Source organism: Amblyomma mixtum, chromosome 9, assembly GCF_055824585.1.
Source record: "Amblyomma mixtum isolate Tamu chromosome 9, ASM5582458v1, whole genome shotgun sequence".
NCBI lineage: Eukaryota > Metazoa > Arthropoda > Arachnida > Ixodida > Ixodidae > Amblyomma > Amblyomma mixtum.
The window spans coordinates 105,231,045-105,253,038 of NC_143020.1; the positions used below are offsets into that span (position 1 = coordinate 105,231,045).

At 47.2% G+C, this 21,994-nt stretch overlaps 1 protein-coding gene and 1 pseudogene across 4 annotated transcripts; both read right to left on the reverse strand.

Annotated features, from left to right (window-relative positions):
- Positions 1-3,300: 3,300 nt before the first annotated feature.
- Positions 3,301-20,257, reverse strand: NC2alpha (negative cofactor 2 alpha). Of its 4 annotated transcripts, none has more exons than XM_089561111.1 (7): positions 20,095-20,253; positions 18,718-18,790; positions 18,157-18,250; positions 9,050-9,172; positions 7,024-7,135; positions 4,925-5,022; positions 3,301-4,352 (listed from the first exon to the last, which is right to left on the reverse strand). In XM_089561111.1, exons 1-7 carry the CDS (start codon positions 20,134-20,136, stop codon positions 4,256-4,258), a joined length of 639 nt encoding a protein of 212 aa, XP_089417237.1. In that variant the 5' UTR covers positions 20,137-20,253; the 3' UTR covers positions 3,301-4,255. The 4 variants fall into 4 exon arrangements, with proteins under 4 accessions (XP_089417237.1, XP_089417238.1, XP_089417239.1 ...); XM_089561112.1 differs by lacking the exon at positions 20,095-20,253 and adding an exon at positions 19,962-20,046; XM_089561113.1 differs by lacking the exon at positions 20,095-20,253 and adding an exon at positions 19,453-19,915.
- Positions 20,258-20,540: 283 nt separating this feature from the next.
- Positions 20,541-21,811, reverse strand: LOC149330507 (retinol dehydrogenase 14 pseudogene; annotated as a pseudogene).
- Between the last annotated feature and the right edge of the window lie 183 nt (positions 21,812-21,994).

The following is a 21,994-nucleotide window of genomic DNA, read 5'->3' on the forward strand; positions in this document are numbered from 1 at the left end:
GAATGAATGTGATCGAATGGTACAGATCGCCAAGCTACTGGTCCCCTGCTTGAATGCAAGATCGCTGCCTAAACACAACGATGATGTGGCGCACGGCGTCAATGCCAAACAGACATCAGTCTTCTGCCTCACGGAAATCTGTATGGATCCAATTGATAGCCACGATATTCAGGGGTATAGATATGTGTGCGATGCCCAGAAGCCAGGTCACACATGTGCAGCTCGCAGAACGGTCATGACCATGGTGGCTCGCTTCCGACAGGACTCATCACCCTCTGCGTTTATCGCCCTCAACATTCCAGAACACGACACTGCATCATTTGTCTTCAGGAACATTTTGCTCAAAATCTGCAGCAAGCCTCTCATAATTTTAGGGGACTTCGTTCAGGACGCTCGAAGAAATGACACATTCCTCGACGCTCTACTACAAGACCTGCAAGTGCAACTCGCCAATCCGTGTACAGCAATCACAACTGCAAGAGGCACATGTATAGAACTGGCATTTCATATTAGGATTTGGTCAAATACTTCTAGACGTACTTCACAGATCACAAAGCAATGTTGGTCTCCGTAGATCCAAACCTGCCATCGCCACCTCGACTACTGCAGCCCAAGGACTACACCCCAGATATATACCTCTCTGATGGTGAAGGTATTGTCGCAACTGCGGAAGATATTATCACAACTGATCTTCCACTCGGCATCAAAGAACTCATCGCCTGAAAAGTTCGCAAACGTCTACACCTTGCGTTCACAACATGCTAACTTGGCCTGACCTGATCGCCATGCAGCGAGAGGGTCCAAACATTTGTAGTCTGAAACACAACCAATACACAAACACATAAACTCGTAGAAAAGAACTTTAATGCATGTACATACAAACCTGATGCCTAGACAATGCACCCAGGGACAGTAATGCCTTTGTATTCCCACATGTAAGCATTCTTAATCGCTGCCGAATTTTTCTTTTCTCAAGACGCGTGTTCACCCTCGTGTCTAGTGTACTTTGAAGTGTGAAAATCAAACTTATCGGACTCTTCTGGCACACATTCTAAGGTAAACAGGAGCAATTTAAATGAAAATGGTTTGGGTGGAAACAGCGCTGTGAAGGGAAGATGTGCCATAGTGGAGGGCTCCGGATAAATTTCGACCACCTGGGGTTCTGTAACATGCAATGACATCACATGCCACCTAGGCCCCATCTGCATTTCGCATCCACTGAAGAGCGGGCATTGCAGCAGGAACTGAACCCGTGCCCTCATGCTCTCCAGCCAAACATCCTAAACAATGATCCACCTTGCCGGGTCACAGGAGATAAGAATGGAGAGGATTTCCGCCTAAATTCTATAAACAAACGAAAGCACAATTGCATGAACGATAACAACAAAGACCGAGAATTCTGTCTTTGCACCGCAGATGAAAGTTGATGAAGACGACAATGTGCAATGCACAGCGAGAGTGCATGTTGCAGTTTAACACGAGGTGTGATTGGCTGCAGCGATAGCCCAGTGCTCTCATGTACTAGCCAGCAAAGCTTATCTGTTCGCACCACTGTGGGTTCGAATCCCAGTTACGGCAATATTTGTTTATTTTTATTTCGCTTGGCCCAAAACCACAAACATCGCAAGGTCTTGCTAGGGGTTTACCCATCAGAATAGTGCTTTCACATCAATAAAATTCAACAAGGTTCATCAAGAGGCTTCATTAAAACTATAGGCATAAAGGCGAGACAAGTACTCCAGTATGCAAACATCTGCCCATTTTTCTTGAACAGTTTGAAGAGCTTGTTTGGTCCATAAGCTGAATCCGCCTTTTTCACGACGCGACTGCGCATGCGCCCATCCCCTGGCGGCGGTGTCGCGAAACATACTGGAAGTGTAAACCATGGTATAAACAAGCCGGCTTCCTACGCGGCGGGGTGCTTTGCTGCAGTCTTTGGGCGCTCAGCACGACGCATTTGGCAATGCCTACGACATGTGTTGCATACGGCTGCCATGCCCAATATGTAAAGAGAAGCAAGGTCGATTTTTTTTCGTTTTCCGAACGCTTCCTGGGACCGCCTTCGACGCGAAGCGTGGATAAAAGCAGTTCGCCGGCTCGATGGTCGTGGCCGCCCTTGGGCACCGTCAAGAACATAAAAACTGTGCGGGAATCACTTTGTGACAGGTACGGACGAGGTACCACGGTTAAATGCGTGTGCAGTCTATCACGAAATCTTTTATTCGTGGGCAGGAAAGCCTCGGCACCGCGGCACCCAGACTTCCGGTCGCTGATCTCAAGATCGCGGTTTCGATGCACACCACGAAACCGCATTTCAGTGGAGGCGAAATACAAAAGTGCTGTGTATGTCAATACACGTGAAATAAGTCCAAGTTGCATATAATAATACGGAGCCCTCCACTGAAGCCTTCCACACAGCCCATGTGTCAGACGTTCAAATCGACGTATAATACTATGGCGTGCGCTCATCGCAGGCAACTGTTTTTCAAGAAACGAGCAAAGGCGCACTGCGGCGGTAGCCTCACAGGCTTCCAGTTCGTCACCAAAAATGGCTTTAGGTTTGTAAACCGGTAGGGCAAAAAGTGAATCGGGTATATTTAAGTTATCTCCAAACATTTTGCAGCACGCACATCCTTACGGATCCCTACGGACGGGCGGATGGTGGAACTGAAGAAAAAATAGAGGACACTCGAGGCAAAAATGTGGCCATTTAATCTGTTCCTACATTAAAACACTGCAAACTGGAATTGCACACCAGTAAGCACATACGAGTTTGCACTTTCAATATCGCGACTGTATGCAGATCGGCCTCCATGCAACTAAGCTGCGGCACGATTTGATAAAGCTAAACAGCACTACAACATATAAATGGGAAATGATCGGGGATATTTCATTCAACATTACGTTCCGAATGTAGCCTTCATCTTTGAAGCAGCGGCCCTTGCTTAGCTGGCGATCGTATCGCATGCCGGATGATCGGAGATACTGAAGAATCTGCTCTTCAATGCGCACAGGAGCCAGCCTCGGACTTCGCTCCCCGCCATCAGTCAGCCGTAGAAATTCTCCAGATACCAGGTGCTGCCCAGGACACGCCATCATCGACAGATTCCAACAAAACGTGCTCCGCAGCGGCACTCAGTCAGGCCGGGTTGAGCGCGCAGTACCCTTCCAGTGAGCTTCCGGCGTTGTACGCGAGGTGGCAGCACAGGAAAAAGAAAAAGGCCGATTCCATGGCTTGGCACCTTCTCTTCACCTTGTAATAACTCGCAAATACATGCAGGTCAAAGAAGCACAACACAGTTGTAAAAAAATCAATTTATTAGCAAACGTTATGCTCAACTTAAGTTACTACGTCACATCTGACAGACAAAAGGGGGGGAGTGGGAGGGCCGCCTATTTACAACACAACCTCGAGGGATGCTAGGAGTGGCTCGACGCAGACACGCATCTGGGACGTCACGGCATGACCACGATGATATAGGTGACAAATGAACACTCTTGGAAGGGCAATATGAAACGGAGGGGGAGCAGGGGAGTGTATGTTGTATGCGGAGCGTATGGCGTGCTCTCTGAATGCGACTGAAGACTTCGCAGGCTTTGAGGGTGATGCATCACAGAGCTCTCTCGCACTACTAGTCGTGAAACTCCAGTTCTAGATTTGGGCATCTCCAACAGCCTGTTTCCAGCAGTCAGCAAGTGGTGCCACCACCTACAGGCTTCCTCATTGGTTACTGGCAGTGCCCTGCAGCTCCTTTGCAGCCCTGAGCAACTTTATTTTCTTGCCACAGGTAGCGCAACAATCTGCAGGATTGTAAACTTTTCAGACCAGACCAGCAGACCAGATTTTCAAGCAAGATATGTTAAGATATGCTTCGGAACTAGTATGAATGTTCAATTGCCAGACAATAGGGCCCAACCCATCATGAACGGCATCTGTTCTTCTTGAACAGCCTCGTTTGTGATGAAAAAAAATGCCAAACCTACTATCTGCCTTGCCGATAACAAATTTGTGCACTGAACTGACGCTGGCAGGTCCACCAGCAGACAAGCACACGGTTGATGCTGTCGTGAAGCAAGTGAACACGGCTTCTTTCGAACCTCCTTACGTTTCCTCAATAATGTCGACTTGCAACTTGAGCACCCAAACAAAGCCGTACGAAGCTTTTCAGTCGCATGAGGCCCTTTGGGTGAGGTTGGTTGCATATCACATCCGCTTTTTCTTCTTTTTTTTTTGTATCGAAGTCTCATCGAGTCCTCAGGAATCGTAGTCATCATCTGGTTTAACTGTCGTCGCGCTGGCCATGATGTTTGCTGCTGCAAACTGGGGCAGCTTTTGGACGGTGGGTGGAAATCTGCACACAGAAAGTCATAGTGCACAAAATGAATAACTGCAAAGCCCTGCATCTTGCCTTTTCAGTCTCTGGCTCGAAGACTTTCTTTTATGTAATAACACTGCTCGCCTATTCATTTCGTGCATGGCAACGAATTAGGTTCAGACTAACTGCTTTCTGCCAACCCCAACTGTATGATCAAACAAACCTGCTCCTTTGGAGAAGCCCTAAGCGTTGCATTAGGCCTAAGGGTGCCTTAAGCGTTTCATTAGGCCTAAGGGAGCCCTAAGCCTTCCGTTAGGCCTAAGGAAGCCCTAAGCGATACATTCTCTTCGTTCTAATTCGCCTCCTGACCAGACAGACCTAAGTCAAAAAGTTCAGGTTCTAGCGCCTACTCAACAAGAAAGATGCCAGTTAACTCCTCGAAACACACGACTAGCGTTCATTACACAGCCACCATAACCATGACATTCCAAAGTGCTACAGGGAGGTTTCTGAAATAAACTCCTTTAGTCGTGTAATCTTTCTGCAACACTAGATGAGAGCACTTCCTGCGGTGGGGAAAACCACATCTGCAATCCAGTGGTACTCACATTGGGGGCTGGACATAAGTGGGGTTTTGAACACTGCGGTAGGGCGCCATAGACGGAGGTGCCTCGGCTGTGTTTTCACTGCTCCCGTCGTCCGTCTCCTGCGTAAACAATGTGGCATGTACCGAGGATGAATGCGACCACTCAATGTGAGCCAAGACTGCCTCGACTAAAATGCATTCACAAACTTTTTTTGATACCCACAGGCAAGCAGCCAGAAGGCGAAAAAATAAACAGCTTTTATTAAGCAAAAGTAGGCCTAGGTCAATTCAACATCATCACCATGAGCCCGATTATGCAGTGCAGGGCAAAGGCCTCTCCCATGTCTCTCCAACTAACCCTGTCCTTTGCCAGTTCCGGCCACCATATCCCTGCAAATTTAATTTCATCCGCCGACCTAACTTTCTGCCACACCCTGCTACGCTTGCCTTCTCTTGGAATCCACTCCGTTACCCCTAAGGACCAGCGGTTACCTTGCCTTCGCATTACAAGCCCTGCCCAAGCCCATTTCTTCCTCTTGATTTCGACTAGGATGTCATTAACCCGCATCCTAACCCACTCCACCCACTTCCTTCCAATCTCTTAACATCATTTTTCTTTCCATACCTCGCTGCGTTGGCCTTAACTTAAGCTGAACCCTCTTTGTTAGCCTTCACTAGTCCACAAAAAAAAGTGAAAGCCAGAAGCACTGGCAAGCAGGGCAACCCATGAATATCAACTAAATGCTTCCCTTCCCTTTTTTCTTCATTCTCCCTTTTCTTTTTCTGTCGTATCTAAAGTTCCCAGGCCTTCCTCCCGAACTACTGCTGTAGGCAGGGCTGACCGAATGTCAGCGAACTGCTCTTGGCGGCTACAGGTCACCACAGGATAAAAAAAGGGGGAACGGCTGACATTTTTCCCGAGCAAAGGGTAAATAACATTTCATGCGATGAACCGACGAGTCACCAAGAAAGGAAGCCAACCCACAAGAACAGCAGATGCAGAGTCGCAGAAAAATAGCAGGGGTAGAACGTCCACCGTATCAAACCTTGAACTCTACAGACAAGAAAACTTGTTTCCAACCAGATATACATACCACTTCCAGCCATGCAACTCCTTTCAGGCAAACTCACCCAAATATTTGTCAACTCTCAAATGATTCAACAAAAAATTGCGAGGACACTTTGGCAACTAAAGTGTTGAGAGGCGAAAGCCGAGGACACTATGCCGTGACGACTTCCGGTGGATGTGATGTCACACCGTTCCCGTGGCTACATCGACGTCCGCACTATTTCGATGCAATTTCGACGTTATTGCCTATAATTAACTAATTACTCCACAGTCGTCAAACTTGGCTTCTAGGTTCATATTTTCCTCCTCTATCTAAAGCAACCATTGGTTTTCTTCTATCTTTTCTAGTTCCCGAGTTAAACGCGTGTGACACACTTTGTTAACGGACGGATCACAGTATGAGCCATTAAAGGCTTTCGCCTTAAAATGGCATACACTTCAACATAGTTGATAACTTTTAGTATGCCAAAGCAATGCTCTGCGCTGTGAGGAATACTGCAGCAAAAGGGTTCAGATTAATTTAGACTACCTGGGGTTCTTTGTGCAAACTTGAAATCTCGGTACACGGTCATTTTTGTATTTCACCTGCACCGGAAATGCACACACCGTAACTGGGATCCCATCCATGAACCTGTGCCCAGATGCTGAGCCACCCCGATAGCTGGAGCACAAGCTTCTAATTAATTAACTCGCAATGCTGTCATTCCCTGCATAAGATCTTAGCAGGTGGGCACAAAGCTAATAAATTAACAAGATAATGCAAAATTGATGCAACTCTGCAGAGAATTACAGAGAGAGCAAATAGCAAAGATCATTCAAGCAGAGAAAGTCTGCACAATAAATGAAGAAATGCACAAAGAATAAAGAACAGTTCATTGTCGGCTAGTGGAGCCACGTTCCCTTACATTCAGGCAACAGCACTGTAATGTCGGCCTCTTTTTCCTTGCATTGGAAACAAACAAGCAGCACTGCCTAACTCAAAACTCAGCCTTACAAGAAACAATGAAACACCAACTAACAAAAAGGAAAATATCGGCAGGTTGCAGACCCACCTCTTCCAAGTAGTCATCCTCGTCGTCCTCTGCGCTGTCTGTCTCCTCTGTCGTGGAGTGACTGGGCCCCGCCCCATCGCTGCTGCCGTTCTTGGCACGCAACTTCCGAACACTGCGAAATAATCCACAAGGAAACACAGGACGTGGTCAAGATAGGAGGACAGACCCAACAAAACTGATGCCCGGCACAGCACTTTGAAAGTAGTGCGACGACAACAGCCAGTAAGGAACCATTACGACACACACACCATGCATGAGCACAACAGCCAGTAAGGAACCATTATGACACACATACCAGGCATGAGCACAACAGCCAGTAAGGAACCATTACAACACACACACCAGGCATAAGCACAACAGCCAGTAAGGAACCATTATGACACACATACCAGGCATGAGCACAACAGCCAGTAAGGAACCATTACGACACACACACCATGCATGAGCACAACAGCCAGTAAGGAACCATTATGACACACATACCAGGCATGAGCACAACAGCCAGTAAGGAACCATTACGACACACACACCAGGCATAAGCACAACAGCCAGTAAGGAACCATTATGACACATACACACCAGGCATGAGCACAACAGCCAGTAAGGAACCATTACAACACACACACACCAGGCATGAGTACAACAGCCAGTAAGGAACCATTATGACAAACACACCAAGCATGAGCACAACAGCCAGTAAGGAACCATTACGAAACACACACCAGGCATGAGCACAACAGCCAGTAAGGAACCATTACAAAACACACCAGGCATGAGCACAACAGCCAGTAAGGAACCATTACGACACACACACCAGGCATGAGCACAATAGCCATAAGGAACCATTACAACACACACACACCAGGCATGAGTACAACAGCCAGTAAGGAACCATTACGACAAACACACCAAACATGAGCACAACAGCCAGTAAGGAACCATTACGAAACACACACCAGGCATGACCACAACAGCCAGTAAGGAACCATTACAAAACACACACCAGGCATGAGCACAACAGCCAGTAAGGAACCATTACGACACACACACCAGGCATGAGCACAACAGCCAGTAAGGAACCATTACGAAACACACACCAGGCATGAGCACAATAGCCAGTAAGGAACCATTACAAAACACACACCAGGCATGAGCACAACACCCAGTAAGGAACCATTACGACACACACACCAGGCATGAGCACAACAGCCAGTAAGGAACCATTACGACACACACACCAGGCATGAGCACAACAGCCAGTAAGGAACCATTACAAAACACACACCAGGCATGAGCACAACACCCAGTAAGGAACCATTACGACACACACACCAGGCATGAGCACAACAGCCAGCAAGGAACCATTACGACACACACACACCAGGCATGATCACAACAGCCAGTAAGGAACCATTACGACACACACACACCAGGCATGAGCACAACAGCCAGTAAGGAACCATTACGACACACACACCAGGCATGAGCACAACAGCCAGTAAGGAACCATTACAAAACACACACCAGGCATGAGCACAACACCCAGTAAGGAACCATTACGACACACACACCAGGCATGAGCACAACAGCCAGCAAGGAACCATTACGACACACACACACCAGGCATGATCACAACAGCCAGTAAGGAACCATTACGACACACACACACCAGGCATGAGCACAACAGCCATAAGGAACCATTACGACACACACACCAGGCATGAGCACAACAGCCAGTAAGGAACCATTACAAAACACACACCATACATGAGCACAACACCCGGCAAGGAACCATTACGACACACACACCAGGCATGAACACAACAGCCAGCAAGGAACCATTACGACACACACACACCAGGCATGATCACAACAGCCAGTAAGGAACCATTACGACACACACACCATGCATGAGCACAACAACCAGCAAGGAATCATTACGACACACACACATACCAGGCATGAGCAGTGCAAGCAGCTCCTTGTCGTACAGCTGTCATCAAGAACGGAGGGGGGGGGGGCTCACCCAGTAAGTTTTGGCCGCACGGGGGGCATCTCGTAGGGCTCCTCGTCTCCCTGGACGTCGGGCACCGCGGAGACCAGTTCCTTGAGGAACAGCAGCCGCTCGTCCGCCAGGATGCACGCCTTTCTGATGGAAGGGAGGCCCAACGAGAGGAAGAATTTAAAAGGTGCCAGTGCACACGCTTAAAAACACTGGGTGCAGCCGCTGCAGAAAACCATTCTCAACAGTTTCCCAAAGAAGCCCCTGTATTCTATCAACGCTATCTTCTTCATCTACTACAGATCTTTTCATAAGAAAACCGAAGGGTGCTAGCAGATGGCACACTGGACTGTGCTCGTAGAACAAGAAAGGGTTTAAGATTAAGCTCTCCCCCCCCCCCCCCAGCTCTCCCCGAGGTGTCTTTCCCTTTCCTCCCTTTTCACTCTCTTTACCCTTTTCCCCATGGCACACTTCCTGTTACAGTGTGTACACAAACAACTGACGCACTTTTTCCATCATCAATATCTAACATCCGTCCCTTGCAATGAGGGCTGCACTATGTGTACAAGCATGCCAGAAATTTCAGGCCCGAAAGTAAAAATTCAGGGCAACGAGCTCACCATTTTTTTTTTTTAATGTGACCTGCTTAGCCCATCCAAAACAGAATAGAGTTATTCATCAAGTCACTGAAATTCCACTGGCACCAGCTCAGTTTAAATGGAAGCAAGATGAGAGCACAAATGCACACTAAGATAACGACACACAAAAGAGATCCCATTCAGTCTGAACTGTATATCAGTGCCTGGTGTGCAATACTTGCTGCGCGGTGTGCAGCAAGCTGGATAAAAAAAAGTCAAAATAAAAAAAATCTAGACATCACCAAGTGCTTCTGCAAGTGAAGTTAAGGCACTATTGTAACACAAGTCATTTAAAACAAGACAGATCATGTTTACATCCCAGCTGCAAGCATGACCTATGCATGAACACATTCAGGAAAAAAAAAAAAGCCAGATGGCTGCTAGAACGCAAATGCACAATCAGTTATTATGAGACATCTTCAGAAGTTCCTGCTTTTCAGGTCACATCAGCCCCATCCGTATTACTTCCCCATTGCACCACGTTTTGATGCACTCGGAAAACTGATAAAACAGCACGAATAAAGCTGCCCGGACAGAATAGGGGAAAAAGAAAGGGAGAAGTAAAAATAAAAGCCAGAACAAGCCACCTGCAGATCGAAGATCAAGCTGTAGAAGGAGGAAGCAGCTGCGCACGTGGAAACACTAATAAGACGACGAGGCAGACTCAGCAGCAGTTGCCCACGCCCTTCCCCAAACTTCATTGTCCCTTGACAGACGATCTCCTCGTGGCAGCTTCGACAGCCGTTTATGGGCAAAGAACGGCCAGCTGTCTCCAACCGCTCAATGAAGGCGCAAAAGATGCGCGCGTTTTGTATTTTACAGGATGAGCCGTATCGTCGGTCCGACGACTATTCAAAGGGGCCAGCTGTCTCCCAGCCATTCAACGCAGCCTTTAAGAGGCCTGGCCCCGACAAGCGATAGAGCCTTCAGCACATTGAAACTATTTTTCCCCAAGTCCAGGGCAGCGTTTAACACCGCTGATTTAGTGAGGGCAGCCGCATATGAACACAATGAGGATGAACGCAGAAACTTTTCCCACATTTTGCTTACCCGTCTAATCTAAAGCATTGCTCAGCAGCGATGCCAGAGCAGAGCAGTAGCTTCCCTTTCGCATGCCTTTGAGTCAGCTTTAGTACATCTGTCTACCAAGTGCTGGGCTACCGTGGGGCTTTGCAAATGGCAGATTTGTCACTGGTCCACGGCACCAACATGAATGCCGTGCACTGTGGCCATAGGCACGCACGCACACATGCACGAGCGCATGAACATGCAATCACGGCAAACTAGATTCTGAGTGCGAATTGCAGTGTGACATGTCATAAATAAATAGATGCAGTGAAAAGATGAATAGCCCCTTCTTACAACAGGGCCAATGATCACAAATATGTTTCTTATCCGCAATACTACCAGAGGGAGCTTGACAAGGGTGGGAACTTGCTAAACGCATGGAGCTCACCGTTGGCTACTAATTGTTAAGGAGCATTAGTACCAACATAATAGCTACTGATCCTTGTCCAAACAAAAAAATAAGGCCTGCTACAGTGGCTCAGTGGTAAGGGCGCTCGACTACTGAGCTGGAGGACCCAGGCTCAATCGAGACAACTTTGCTTTAAATCCCGGCTGTGGTTACCACGTTTCGACGGAGGCGAAATGCATAAAAAGGTCCGTGTGCTATGTGCGATATCAGCGCGCTTTAAAAGAACCCCAGGTAGTCAAAATCAATCCGAAGCCTTCCATTACAGCATCCCTCACAGCCTGTGAGTCGCTTTGGGATGTTAAACACCACAGTTTACAGCTTTAAAAAATTGATTATGAGAAAAGGAAAGGCACAATAACTGTACCACTCTTGGTGGGCGCCTCAACCATACAGCGAGGGAAGGAATAAAGGAACCATGGAGGGAACCGGATTAACTTCAACCACCTGGAGTTTTTCTAATGTCAAGTGACACTGCACAGCACACAGGCTTCTTTTGTGCTCAGCCTCCATGCCTAAAGAATGTTCCAATTGTCTGCCCACTGCAATACGTCACATATGAGTGCAGAAATTCAGAGTATGTGGTACAATGCGAAGGCAGACTAGAAAGGTCACCGGGTTCAACTAATGACTGCTTGCCAAAACGAACAAGTTGCTTAAAGAGAAAATTCCGCACACTCGGAAATGGGTAGTCCCCAAGCGTGAACGCCACGTCGTGCACAGCCACACACACGAAGCCAGAATAACAACAGCACCATCACCTAAACTGGAGACACCGAAGCTGTTCCACTCACTGTCAAAGCTGCTCAAACATTTGAACTGCGCTCATGAGTTCCGCACAAAGCACTCTCCTTTAGAAGACCCATTGTACGGCTGAGGCTGGAAACAGCCAAGAAAAAGATGCATACAAAAAGACACTACGAAGCCCTCCACCAGCTAGCTACTAACAAGACTTGATTTACGAGCAGCAAGCGTCCGCTAATGAAGCCCCATTCACAAGAGGCAGGAGAACGGATGCAGACTGGCTTCCATTTAGCCCCAGAAAAATCTGGCAGGCACAGAGAGTGTACAAGGGTAGGTAAAATTATTGTCGGGGCCCAATGTCTCCAAGTATATAAGGGATGTGCACTCAGGCACAGCAGCTGAAGCAATCTGCTGCATTTCGTAACGCTGTAATTAATTTTATATAAGTATGTGTCTATAACTTTGTTAATTTATCAGCTGCTGTTTTCTTTTGTGTTTTGTTTTGTGTAATGCTGCCTTTTGTTAATTCTGTTATTGATTTTATACCAGTGTGTGCTGTAACTATATTCAATTTTTCTAGCTGCTGTTTTGTTTTTTGTACTTGCATGTTATTCCCACTCCCCTCTGTAACGCCAAACGGCCCTGAGGGTAAATAAATAAATAAATAAATAAATCGAGTGCCCCAGCAGCTGTGTGGACAGTATGCCGTGACAAATTACAAGCCCCAATTTTGGCTACGTGTTGTTTCTATGAAACTAATTATGCAGAAGACATCAGTAAACATAAATTGCGAGGTGAAATTTGCCTATGCCAGACAAATAATTTAAAATTCAATTTTCGCTCAACAGCGGCTATTACACCAAAACTTAATTCAGGTCACATGAGGCATAGAAAAAGAGCAATATTATAGCTGCTGCTTAATATGTTGTCATTTTGGATCTCGGGGGCAGACCGGCATATGAGTTTCAGCGAATTAAAATGAAACGACAAAGTCACAGTTTTCTTATGCCTTGTGTCAACTAAACTACACTTCGGCGTCATATCCACCATTAGGCTGTTGAAACAAAAATAACATGAGAAAATAAATTCAATTGGAAATCATTTAGCACATGTTAGGAGAATTTCACATGGTGATTTATGTATACGGATGTCATGCATACCGTGCTAAAGGAGAACGTGTGCAACCGAGGACTGGGTGTCTAGACTCCAGTAAATAGGTGCGCAACACTGCTCCCCCGAACTACTTGCACGATGTATTCATTCCCGTCAAACCACTGTGATCAATTCGAGCCAAGCAAAACGGTTACTATCCAGAATTAATGCCGCCTAAAAGCTGCCAACCAAGATGGCACCACCTGAAGTGACAGAGCAAATGGTCTATTAAAAATGCGTTCATTCCTCAAGAAAAAAAAAAAATTCGATGTATCTGAGTGCACACAATGAGAGCAGACACTATCCAGATCTCTCTGCATTTTTGCTTTTGATTTATTACTTGACTGCCTGACATTTACATGCCAAAGCAACACTATGGGCTGAGTAGAAATTTTCGGTTTTCACGGAAAAAGAAAAAACAATAGATGTATGCCATATTCAATTTTAACCAAGAAAGTACTTGACATGCGTGCCACAGCTGCAGCCAGGGTTTGAGTGGCAGTTACACACAGTCGGAGGAGAAAACTCACAATGCACCAAAGCTAGAGATGTGGTGAAACGATGGCATTGTTGGATTAGTGCACATGTGCGTTTTGAGGCATTGCTCCACTACCTTGCATGCCCCTGCAGACTGGGAAGCTCCACATTATTGCCCACTTATTCACTGTCATCGCCCACTTGGGGCAGTTACTTGGTTAATCAAGTAGGCTCGCTCCTCCACTGCAAGTTAGGAGGCCGAAGCAAAACCATGCATAAGCATCATAAAATAAGCCTGGTCAGCTGCGTTAGCTGTGACGCTTTTCGAGTCGTGCAGCACGTTCTTCTGCCATCTCTCGAGTGCGTTGTCTCTTTCTAGCTTGGTCCTGTCGCCACTGTTCTTTAGCGCTCTCCATAACGACAAGATTCCACCGAGGCGAAGCGTGCATATACCCCCGCGAAGAGCCACCACATCACCATCTACCTCGACGGAGAGCATGCATCTGGCAGGAGCGAGCGACTACGCACGCGGCAGCGGCGTAGCGCCGACAACGGTGATGCCACCTGGCGGAGCTCGGCTGAAACGGTTGCCAGGCAACGGCTGTTCAAGGCCATTCGTGCCTACCGGCCACCGGCTACGCAGCGAGGCGAAAACCTGGCGTAGTATTGCTAACGCAACAAAAAGTGTCGCATTTTGGCCATCAGGACCCTAACCCAGGAGAGGATCATCGTTTCTGCGCTTCTAGAGCAACGGACTGGTGAGCAGACCCAGACGAAAAACGACTACGTGAGGAAAACTAAGAAGAGCGCCCTAGAACTAGATAGATGCGAAGTCGATCGCAATTCTCTACTATAACATACAGTAAAGTATAAATACCATAACAGCCGTAGCTGACTCTCACGTTAACCAGTGGTACCCATCCTGTCAATTATTAAGAAGTAAAATTGTGTTTTTTTGCCTGACAACTATATCAAGTTCAGTTACTTTTTACCTCTGGCTATAAGCACTACTCTTACTAAAACCACTTGTGCGTTAATTACTGCAAAATTTAACGCTTGTGCTGACAAAAAGGCCAAGTTAAACTCCAAGCAACTTCTGACCATACAGGGATACCACATTAAATCACAAAAAGAAAAAGTAATTCACCACACAAAATAATATTCGCAGAAACCAAAAACTTCAATTTGAAATAAACACACAAAAAATATCAGCCGGATTTTCAGAAAAAATAAAAACTCCAAACCCTAGCTATGAGGCAGGCTGCAGGGGAGGATGCTGGATTTATTTCAATGGCCTGGAAACATTTAGCATGCACCAAAATCTGAATAAGTTCTTTCTTTAAAAGGATATTACGAATAGATTTAAGTGAGCCTGTATTGATTGAGTACGGCATTTTAATTCCAGTGATGCTCCATTTGGGGAATTTTTCCCTTTTCAGGGAATCTGAGCATGGAATTTTGCAAAAAGGGAATCCTTACCAAGTTTCAGGGAATTCTAAAAATCCAAGATTTCCTCCCCTTTTCTTAATTGCTGGATTTTTTTCAAAGCTGCAGCAGGGAAAACGGACCAGAAATAGGGATTTCTGGGTCGAACTGAGGGAATTTTCGGGTATGGCATGGTCAATCACCATTGCCGCAGACAATCTGCAATGACGTCAAAATACTCCTTTTCCATACATGCATATCTGTGGTTAGACCACACCAATGCACACTTCCAGCCAACAATCGTAACAGTCTGGAGTTGGGCTAGTTGGTGAACAGTACATGGCAGAAACCAGCACAACGCAGAGACAGGAGAAAAAGGAGTCCACAACCATCTCTCGACATCATGATCGTCACAAGTTTGAATCGAGTGGTAGGAGACCACATTCAACTGTCAACTGCAAATTTCTCAGCATCAAATACATCTTCTGCTGCCAAACAAGTGTGAACAGAGCCAATAAAAACAGCCACACAGTCAAGTTTTCATAAGTACAAAAATTGGACAGAGCTGTCCTCAGTGCCCCTCCAAGTACCAGTAATGGTGATCACACTGAGGAAATCAAGGGAAATCCCATTAATAGTGATCCACCGGGTGGGTGAAGGTAAGTCCCATTAACAGTGATCGCAATGAAGGAGTCAAGGGAAGTCCCATTAATGGTGATCACACCGGGATGGTCAAGGGAAGTTCTACTTATGGTGATCTCAGTGAGGGAGTCAAGGGAAGTACCATTAATAATGACCACACTGGGAGAGTCAAGGGGAGCATCAATAATAGTGATCGCACTCAGGGAGTCAAGGAAAGTACCATTAATGGTGATCACACTGGGAGAGTCAAGGTAAGTCCCATAAATGGTTTGATTTATGGGGTTTAACGTCCCAAAGCAACTCAGGCTATGAGAGACGCCGTAGTGAAGGGCTCCGGAAATTTCGACCACCTGGGGTTCTTTAATGTGCACTGACATCGCACAGTACATGGGCCTCTAGAATTCCGCCTTCATCGAAATTCAACTGCCGCGGCCGGGATAGAACCCGTGTCTTTCGGGTCAGCAGCTGAGCACCGTAACCCCTAAGCCACCGCGGCGGGGCGGCGGCGAATGCCAATCGCACTAAGGGAGTTAAGGGAAGTCCCATTAATGGTGATCACACTGAGAAAGTCAAGGTAAATCCCATTAATGGTGATCACACCGGGAGAGTCAAGTTCTACTTATGGTGATCTCACTGAGGGAGTCAAGGGAAGTCTCATTAATGGTGATCACACAGAGGGAGTCAAGGGAAGTCCCATTAATGGCGCTCACACTGGGAGAGTCAAGGGGAGAACCATTAATAGTGATCACACAGGGAGAGCCAAGGTAAGTCCCATTAAAGGTGATCACATAGAGGGAGTTAAGGGAAGTTCAATTAATGGTGATCACACAGAGGGAGTCAAGGGCAGTCCCATTAATGGCAATCACATACAGTAATCAAGGGAAGTCCCATTAATGGTGATCACACTGAGAAAGTCAAGGTAAATCCCATTAATGGTGATCACACCGGGAGAGTCAAGTTCTACTTATGGTGATCTCACTGAGGGAGTCAAGGGAAGTCTCATTAATGGTGATCACACAGAGGGAGTCAAGGGCAGTCCCATTAATGGCAATCACATACAGTAATCAAGGGAAGTCCCATTAATGGTGATTACACTAAGGGAGTCAAGGGTCCCTCGGTACAACTACTGCTCAAAGTGACCTCGCAGGAAATTTAGGCCATCAAGTGAATTGAAAATAAAAACAGATAAGCAACAAAACACAAGATAAGCAACATGACGCACATTTTTGTATTCACTCATATGATATAGGCTCAGTAACAGCACAAGACTTCCTTATCAAGCCAACCATAACAGTCACAAAAGGTATATGCAATTGGCAACGGAGGCTGACAGTCCTGTTATTAGCTGATGGCTGAAGACCACTTGTCGAGAGGGATGTTGGACTAATGTGGTATAATACGCGGTAATGCAATGTGATAATCGCTCGTAAATGCCCCATCTATGGTACCTAGATAGCATCCTGGAGGTTTTTGTCCCCAGTAGTACAACCACTAAAACACCAAACCACATCAATGAATCGACCAGTGTATCCGAAAGGAGTCATAGAAACACAGTAAACCACAATAGCGAAAGGGACTGAGCTAGCTAGTTCCAAATTGTAGCTTCAGTATCAATCAAGAACAGAAGACATCCCATGAAAAAGGAAGAATAAGACATGAAGGTGAACTATCAAGTGAAGGCACCTACACACTGCAGCACCAAGACAAAAATTAAACTAAAGGATGATGGCATATGATAGTGAAGGTGTAGCAGGCCTAAACAGTTCTTCCCAGTTTTTGAGAAGACCTCCCTCCTTGGCCGATACCAAAACTATGATAGGGTAAAATATTTCATCAACAGAGTATGCCGACCAGGGCTCAAGCCACCCATGCATTCGATTAAAACTATCCATCTTCACAACCAAAGAAAGTGCTTTTCAAGCCAGGATTTCTAAATTTTTGCCAATTTCTAACCACACCAAGTTCCCTATCTAAATATATGGAGTAAAAAACCGAAAAAGCTAATAATGCAGCTGGAAATTCAAGCCCACGGAAGTTGATGGCATTTACCCAGAGCTCTAGGAAGAGCGTAAATGCCAACAAAAATAAAAAGAAGTACAACGCACACTCTAGGTCTACTGTTTCTAAACAAAACCTCTGCCCGCCGCTTTAGTCATGAAGGCATAATGCATGACAACTAAGCCATTTCCGACTTGGTTGCTTCACATTTCTAGCTTCATTTCAAATGGCTGCAGCATAATATGCCAGATACATTAGCAGTCCTTACGCTCAATTCAGTCGGAAAGGACACTTATCGAGCACCAGAAAAAAAGCTTTGTATTCAAATTCGCAACACTCAATATGTCAGAGCGACAATTAAGCTACAAAAGATGCCATGGAGGATTGTGCCAGCAACACAATCTCGGCCCATGGACACCTCTGCATATCGCATGTGACGCAGCAATACAGCCTAGCCAGAACCTAAATCACTGAGCTCAGGGCACCTTATCTACTTTACTACGGCAATGAGCTCAAGAAAAAGATACAAGCATGATAGAAAAAGCAACAAAAGAAGAGGCTAAAATGTCATGACCACTTACAAGTGAGACGTGGAGAGTGTCTTGGCACTTCTTGACTTTGTGACCTCACTGGCACGCTTGACAAGGGACTCTACAAACAGCTCAAGAGCTCGTGCTACGTTTCACAGCAGTCGAGTGATGAGTCAAGGCAACGTGGAGCTTGGCATCATCGCGACCAAAACTGGGCTATTACAAAGCACAGCTTTGGTACAAAAAGAAGTAGCAGCTGTCTTCTTGTTTATGAGCCGATTTCACCATGACTACCTGGTGACGTCGCATCACCTCCTAGCCAACTAGCTATCCTTCGTACCCAAGTTGTGCTTTTCTGGCATTCACAAATAACACCACCGGTAGGTTGTGCCCATTTTCATTGGTAGTAGTCTCCATGTTAAACACACTACAGCTTGCAGCTTTTATGTACACAAATGTCAGAAGAGCAAACTGTGCACACTTTTTACTTTACAGTCTCGAAATGTGTGCCGCCTCTCAAAAAACAAGAAGCCAGCAGCAACAGCAGATTAGGCAGTTCAATGAAATTTCGCGAAACTGGCAATAAACCAGCGATAGATTGGTAAAGGATACAGATGATAACAGGTACTGGTGCGGCGACTTTGCCGACTTCTTCGTCTTTCTGCATTATTTTCTTGATCCTCGCCTGAAAAACCAGGGGAGAAGAAAAAAAAGGGAAGAAAAGTTCCGAAAACGATCACGCAGCTGGAATAACTTTTCGCTAATCTCAAGTCCCGTAAGCACGCACGATGACCTTAATATTTTCAGGGAGTCCATTCCCAACACAACTCCAAACTATGTTCGCGGGAATGCGCGTTGGCAACCGTTTACTTTTTGTGTGCATGTTTCTCAAATTTGCGTTTCCCTGGACGGCAATAGACGTCCCACAACGAGCTCGACCGTGGTCAGGCATCAGCCATTTTAGTTTGATGAGCTACAAGAAAAATAAAGGGAAAAAACCTCGGTGTTGGCGCGCGTTTCCCCGGCACTTCAGCATCTCAACAGCGTAATGCATGCAAACACACACAAGCACGCACGCCGCAAAACAACAAGCACACCAGCAGCACAAAAACTGTCGAGCGCCTCACGACAACACACCCGACGCTTTGTCGCGCAGCAACCGCTTTAAAACAAAACAACTCTCTCTGACGAGGCGCCGAGTTGACGAACTGACGGCGAAAAGTACTCACACACGCGCTATAACGGAACAGCGTTAAGAGAAAGGGTCGTGAAAAACGCGTACGAAGAGCAATTGAACAAAAAAGCACGAAAAGAAAACCGCTGTACGCAGCCGGCGGCGCAACATACGCCAGAGCGTCACGTTGCTCGATGCCGACGAGAGCGGCAGCTAGAATACAACCCGCATCCTGACTCGCGTCCGCCGAACGGATCTCTCATGTTCTTCGCCAAGTTCTCCTCCCCACTTCCGCGACTCATGTTCAACACCACCCCACGACGACTACGGGCCGCCCGACCCGAACCCGCCGGCGCGCAATTTGGGGCGTCCGTAGTATACCGGCGGTCCTCGCCGCAATAAATAAGAGAGCAAAGAATTTAAGTGGAGCACCACGCCGCCCAAGCGACGAAGGCGGCTCGAGGGAGGCCCAGTCCTTCGTCGCTTCCGCGGCGCGGACCATATTGCAAGTCTTCGAACCGGCGAAGCTCTCGGCCTGAAGTGTTTCGAAAACGATCGCGGACACGTCCAAAACGAGGTTCTCAAGAGCCTTTCCCGGTCTGTCCGCGCCGACATGAGGTGCTGCATCGCTGACGGCTCATCTCAGCGCGAAACTAGTAAACAACCCCCCGCGCAAACACACCGCGAGGCGATGATGCTTTTGGTGGGGCTAACATCGACGTCCCGCACCACGTCCATTCAAAGCGCGCGTTCCTCATCGCCGTCAGTGAAAAAAAGCACACGCGTCAACGCTTGTGACAGGAACGCTGGCTTACGGGCGGAAACCTGGCGTTGTATTTCTTCTTTTTGTTTGCCATGTTCGACGCTTGGCCGCACTGTGTAAAGATCAGCAAAGCATGTGCGATTTTTTCAAACAACTCTTCGGCGTCTTCCCTCGCCCTGGCCTCGGGATTTTAATTCCAACTCAGGACAGATTCGGCCGGCTGCTGGGCATACATGCCACAGTCTCGTACTCATCTAACGGTGATTAGATGTTGTATATAAATGCAGCTCGCTTATTCAGGCACACAAAACGCATTTATTTGTATTATATCTGACATTATATTACGATAACGTTTGTTGCGAACGGTACATTTTGTAGTCGGTATTTTTGTGTAGTAGTCTGAGTTCCGGTTCCGGTTGGATTTGTTTGTCAACAGGAGTGGCGTCGCGCACGTGACACATGTGCACTACGCTTTAGGATCATAGAGAACAATAAAAATGAGGGAAGTCACGACCGGCCACATTTATTCACGCAGACACGTCCCAACTCTTCGAAAATCGCTGGTTTTCACACCAAAACTAGCAGGGGGGTTGGGGAACGGGGGAGGTATAATAAATTAAATGTTTGCGCATCGAAATCTGTGTATGCACAACAACGTGTTGCAGATTTCGGCACAATGTTGATCACCAGACAAACATAAAAAGGTACTACTGCGGTCGGCCTTGGGCTCAGCCCCTCACGTCCACGGAGAAGACACCCGTTAGGCGTTCACTCTCGGTCCAAACTTTAAACGCGAGCTCGTCGTCCAGCGCGAAGCTCTCCAGCTTCTCCGGTCGGCAGTTGTAGTAGAATCGCCCCGAATGCTGCTCGTACTCCTCGTTCACGGCGCAGTCGACGATGCTCTGACACCCTTGCTCCGGCGTGCGCACGGCGAACAGAGCGAACGGAATCAGCAGGATCATCAGGTACCAGGGCAGCTTGATGTGGCGACCGAGGTTGGTGTACACCATGCCTGGACTCACGGCGTACGCCTTGACCCCCGATCCTCTGAGCCTGCGGCTGAGCTCCCGCACGAACAGTATGTTCGCCAGCTTACTGTTTGCGTACGCCACTTTCTTGTCGTAGTTGGTTTCGTCCATGACTAGCTCCGCGGGCTTGAGATTAGCCTTCTTGTAGAGGTTCGACGTGACCACCACTACGCGGCTGGGCTGGGAGTTTTTGAGTCGCTCCAGCAGGAGGTTGGTGAGCAGAAAGTGTCCCAAGTGGTTGACGCCCATTTGCATCTCCAAGCAGTCCCTGGTCAGGGACAGCGGACACTGGAAGACGCCCGCATTGCATATGAGCACGTCGAGATGCATTTCGGACTTGAGCACGCCGTTGGCGAACGCTCGGATCGAGCTGAATGAGGAGAGGTCCAGGTAGCGTAAGGCGACGTTCTCAATGCTCGTCACTTGACGGACATCGGCGGCTGCGAGGAGACCGCTGCTGATGTCCCGACACGCCAGGATGACCCTGGCCCCACGTCGGGCCAGTTCGATCGCGGTGGCCCGACCCAAGCCCGAGTTCGCTCCCGTGATGAGTACCGTCTTGCCGATCATGGATCGCTTGCTCCGGCAGCGGCCCCAGGTACGGACCCGCCATTGGCGCAGTGCAAACACGGCCAACACGCCGGCAACTACGCACATGAAGATGTTCTTGAAGCCCATCACGAATACCGAAACTGCTCCTCGCACGAACGAAACCCACTGCATCCATCAGGCTACAATATACCGCTCACCCATAACGGCTGGATGGCTGTTTTGTATCTATGCGTGGTTTCTAAGCTAATTTTTTTTCTAGAAATTATTTGCCACGATAGAAATACACAGTCATTTTTAATGTATTTCAAATAAACTTTCATAATGTTTTGTGTTTAATAAATATGTAAAATGCTATGACACTAATAAACTCTT

What these genes read in the sequence shown, in the direction of transcription:
- NC2alpha (XM_089561111.1), bottom strand. Translation starts at nt 20,136, where the DNA reads ATGGCAAACAAAAAGAAGAAATACAACGCCAGGTTTCCGCCC. An exon ending in ACAACGCCAGGTTTCCGCCC is followed by an intron (nt 18,791 to 20,094) that starts GTAAGCCAGCGT and finishes CTGGTTTTTCAG; the next exon opens with GCGAGGATCAAGAAAATAAT. An exon ending in ACTTATGTCCAGCCCCCAAT is followed by an intron (nt 4,353 to 4,924) that starts GTGAGTACCACT and finishes TTCTGTGTGCAG; the next exon opens with ATTTCCACCCACCGTCCAAA.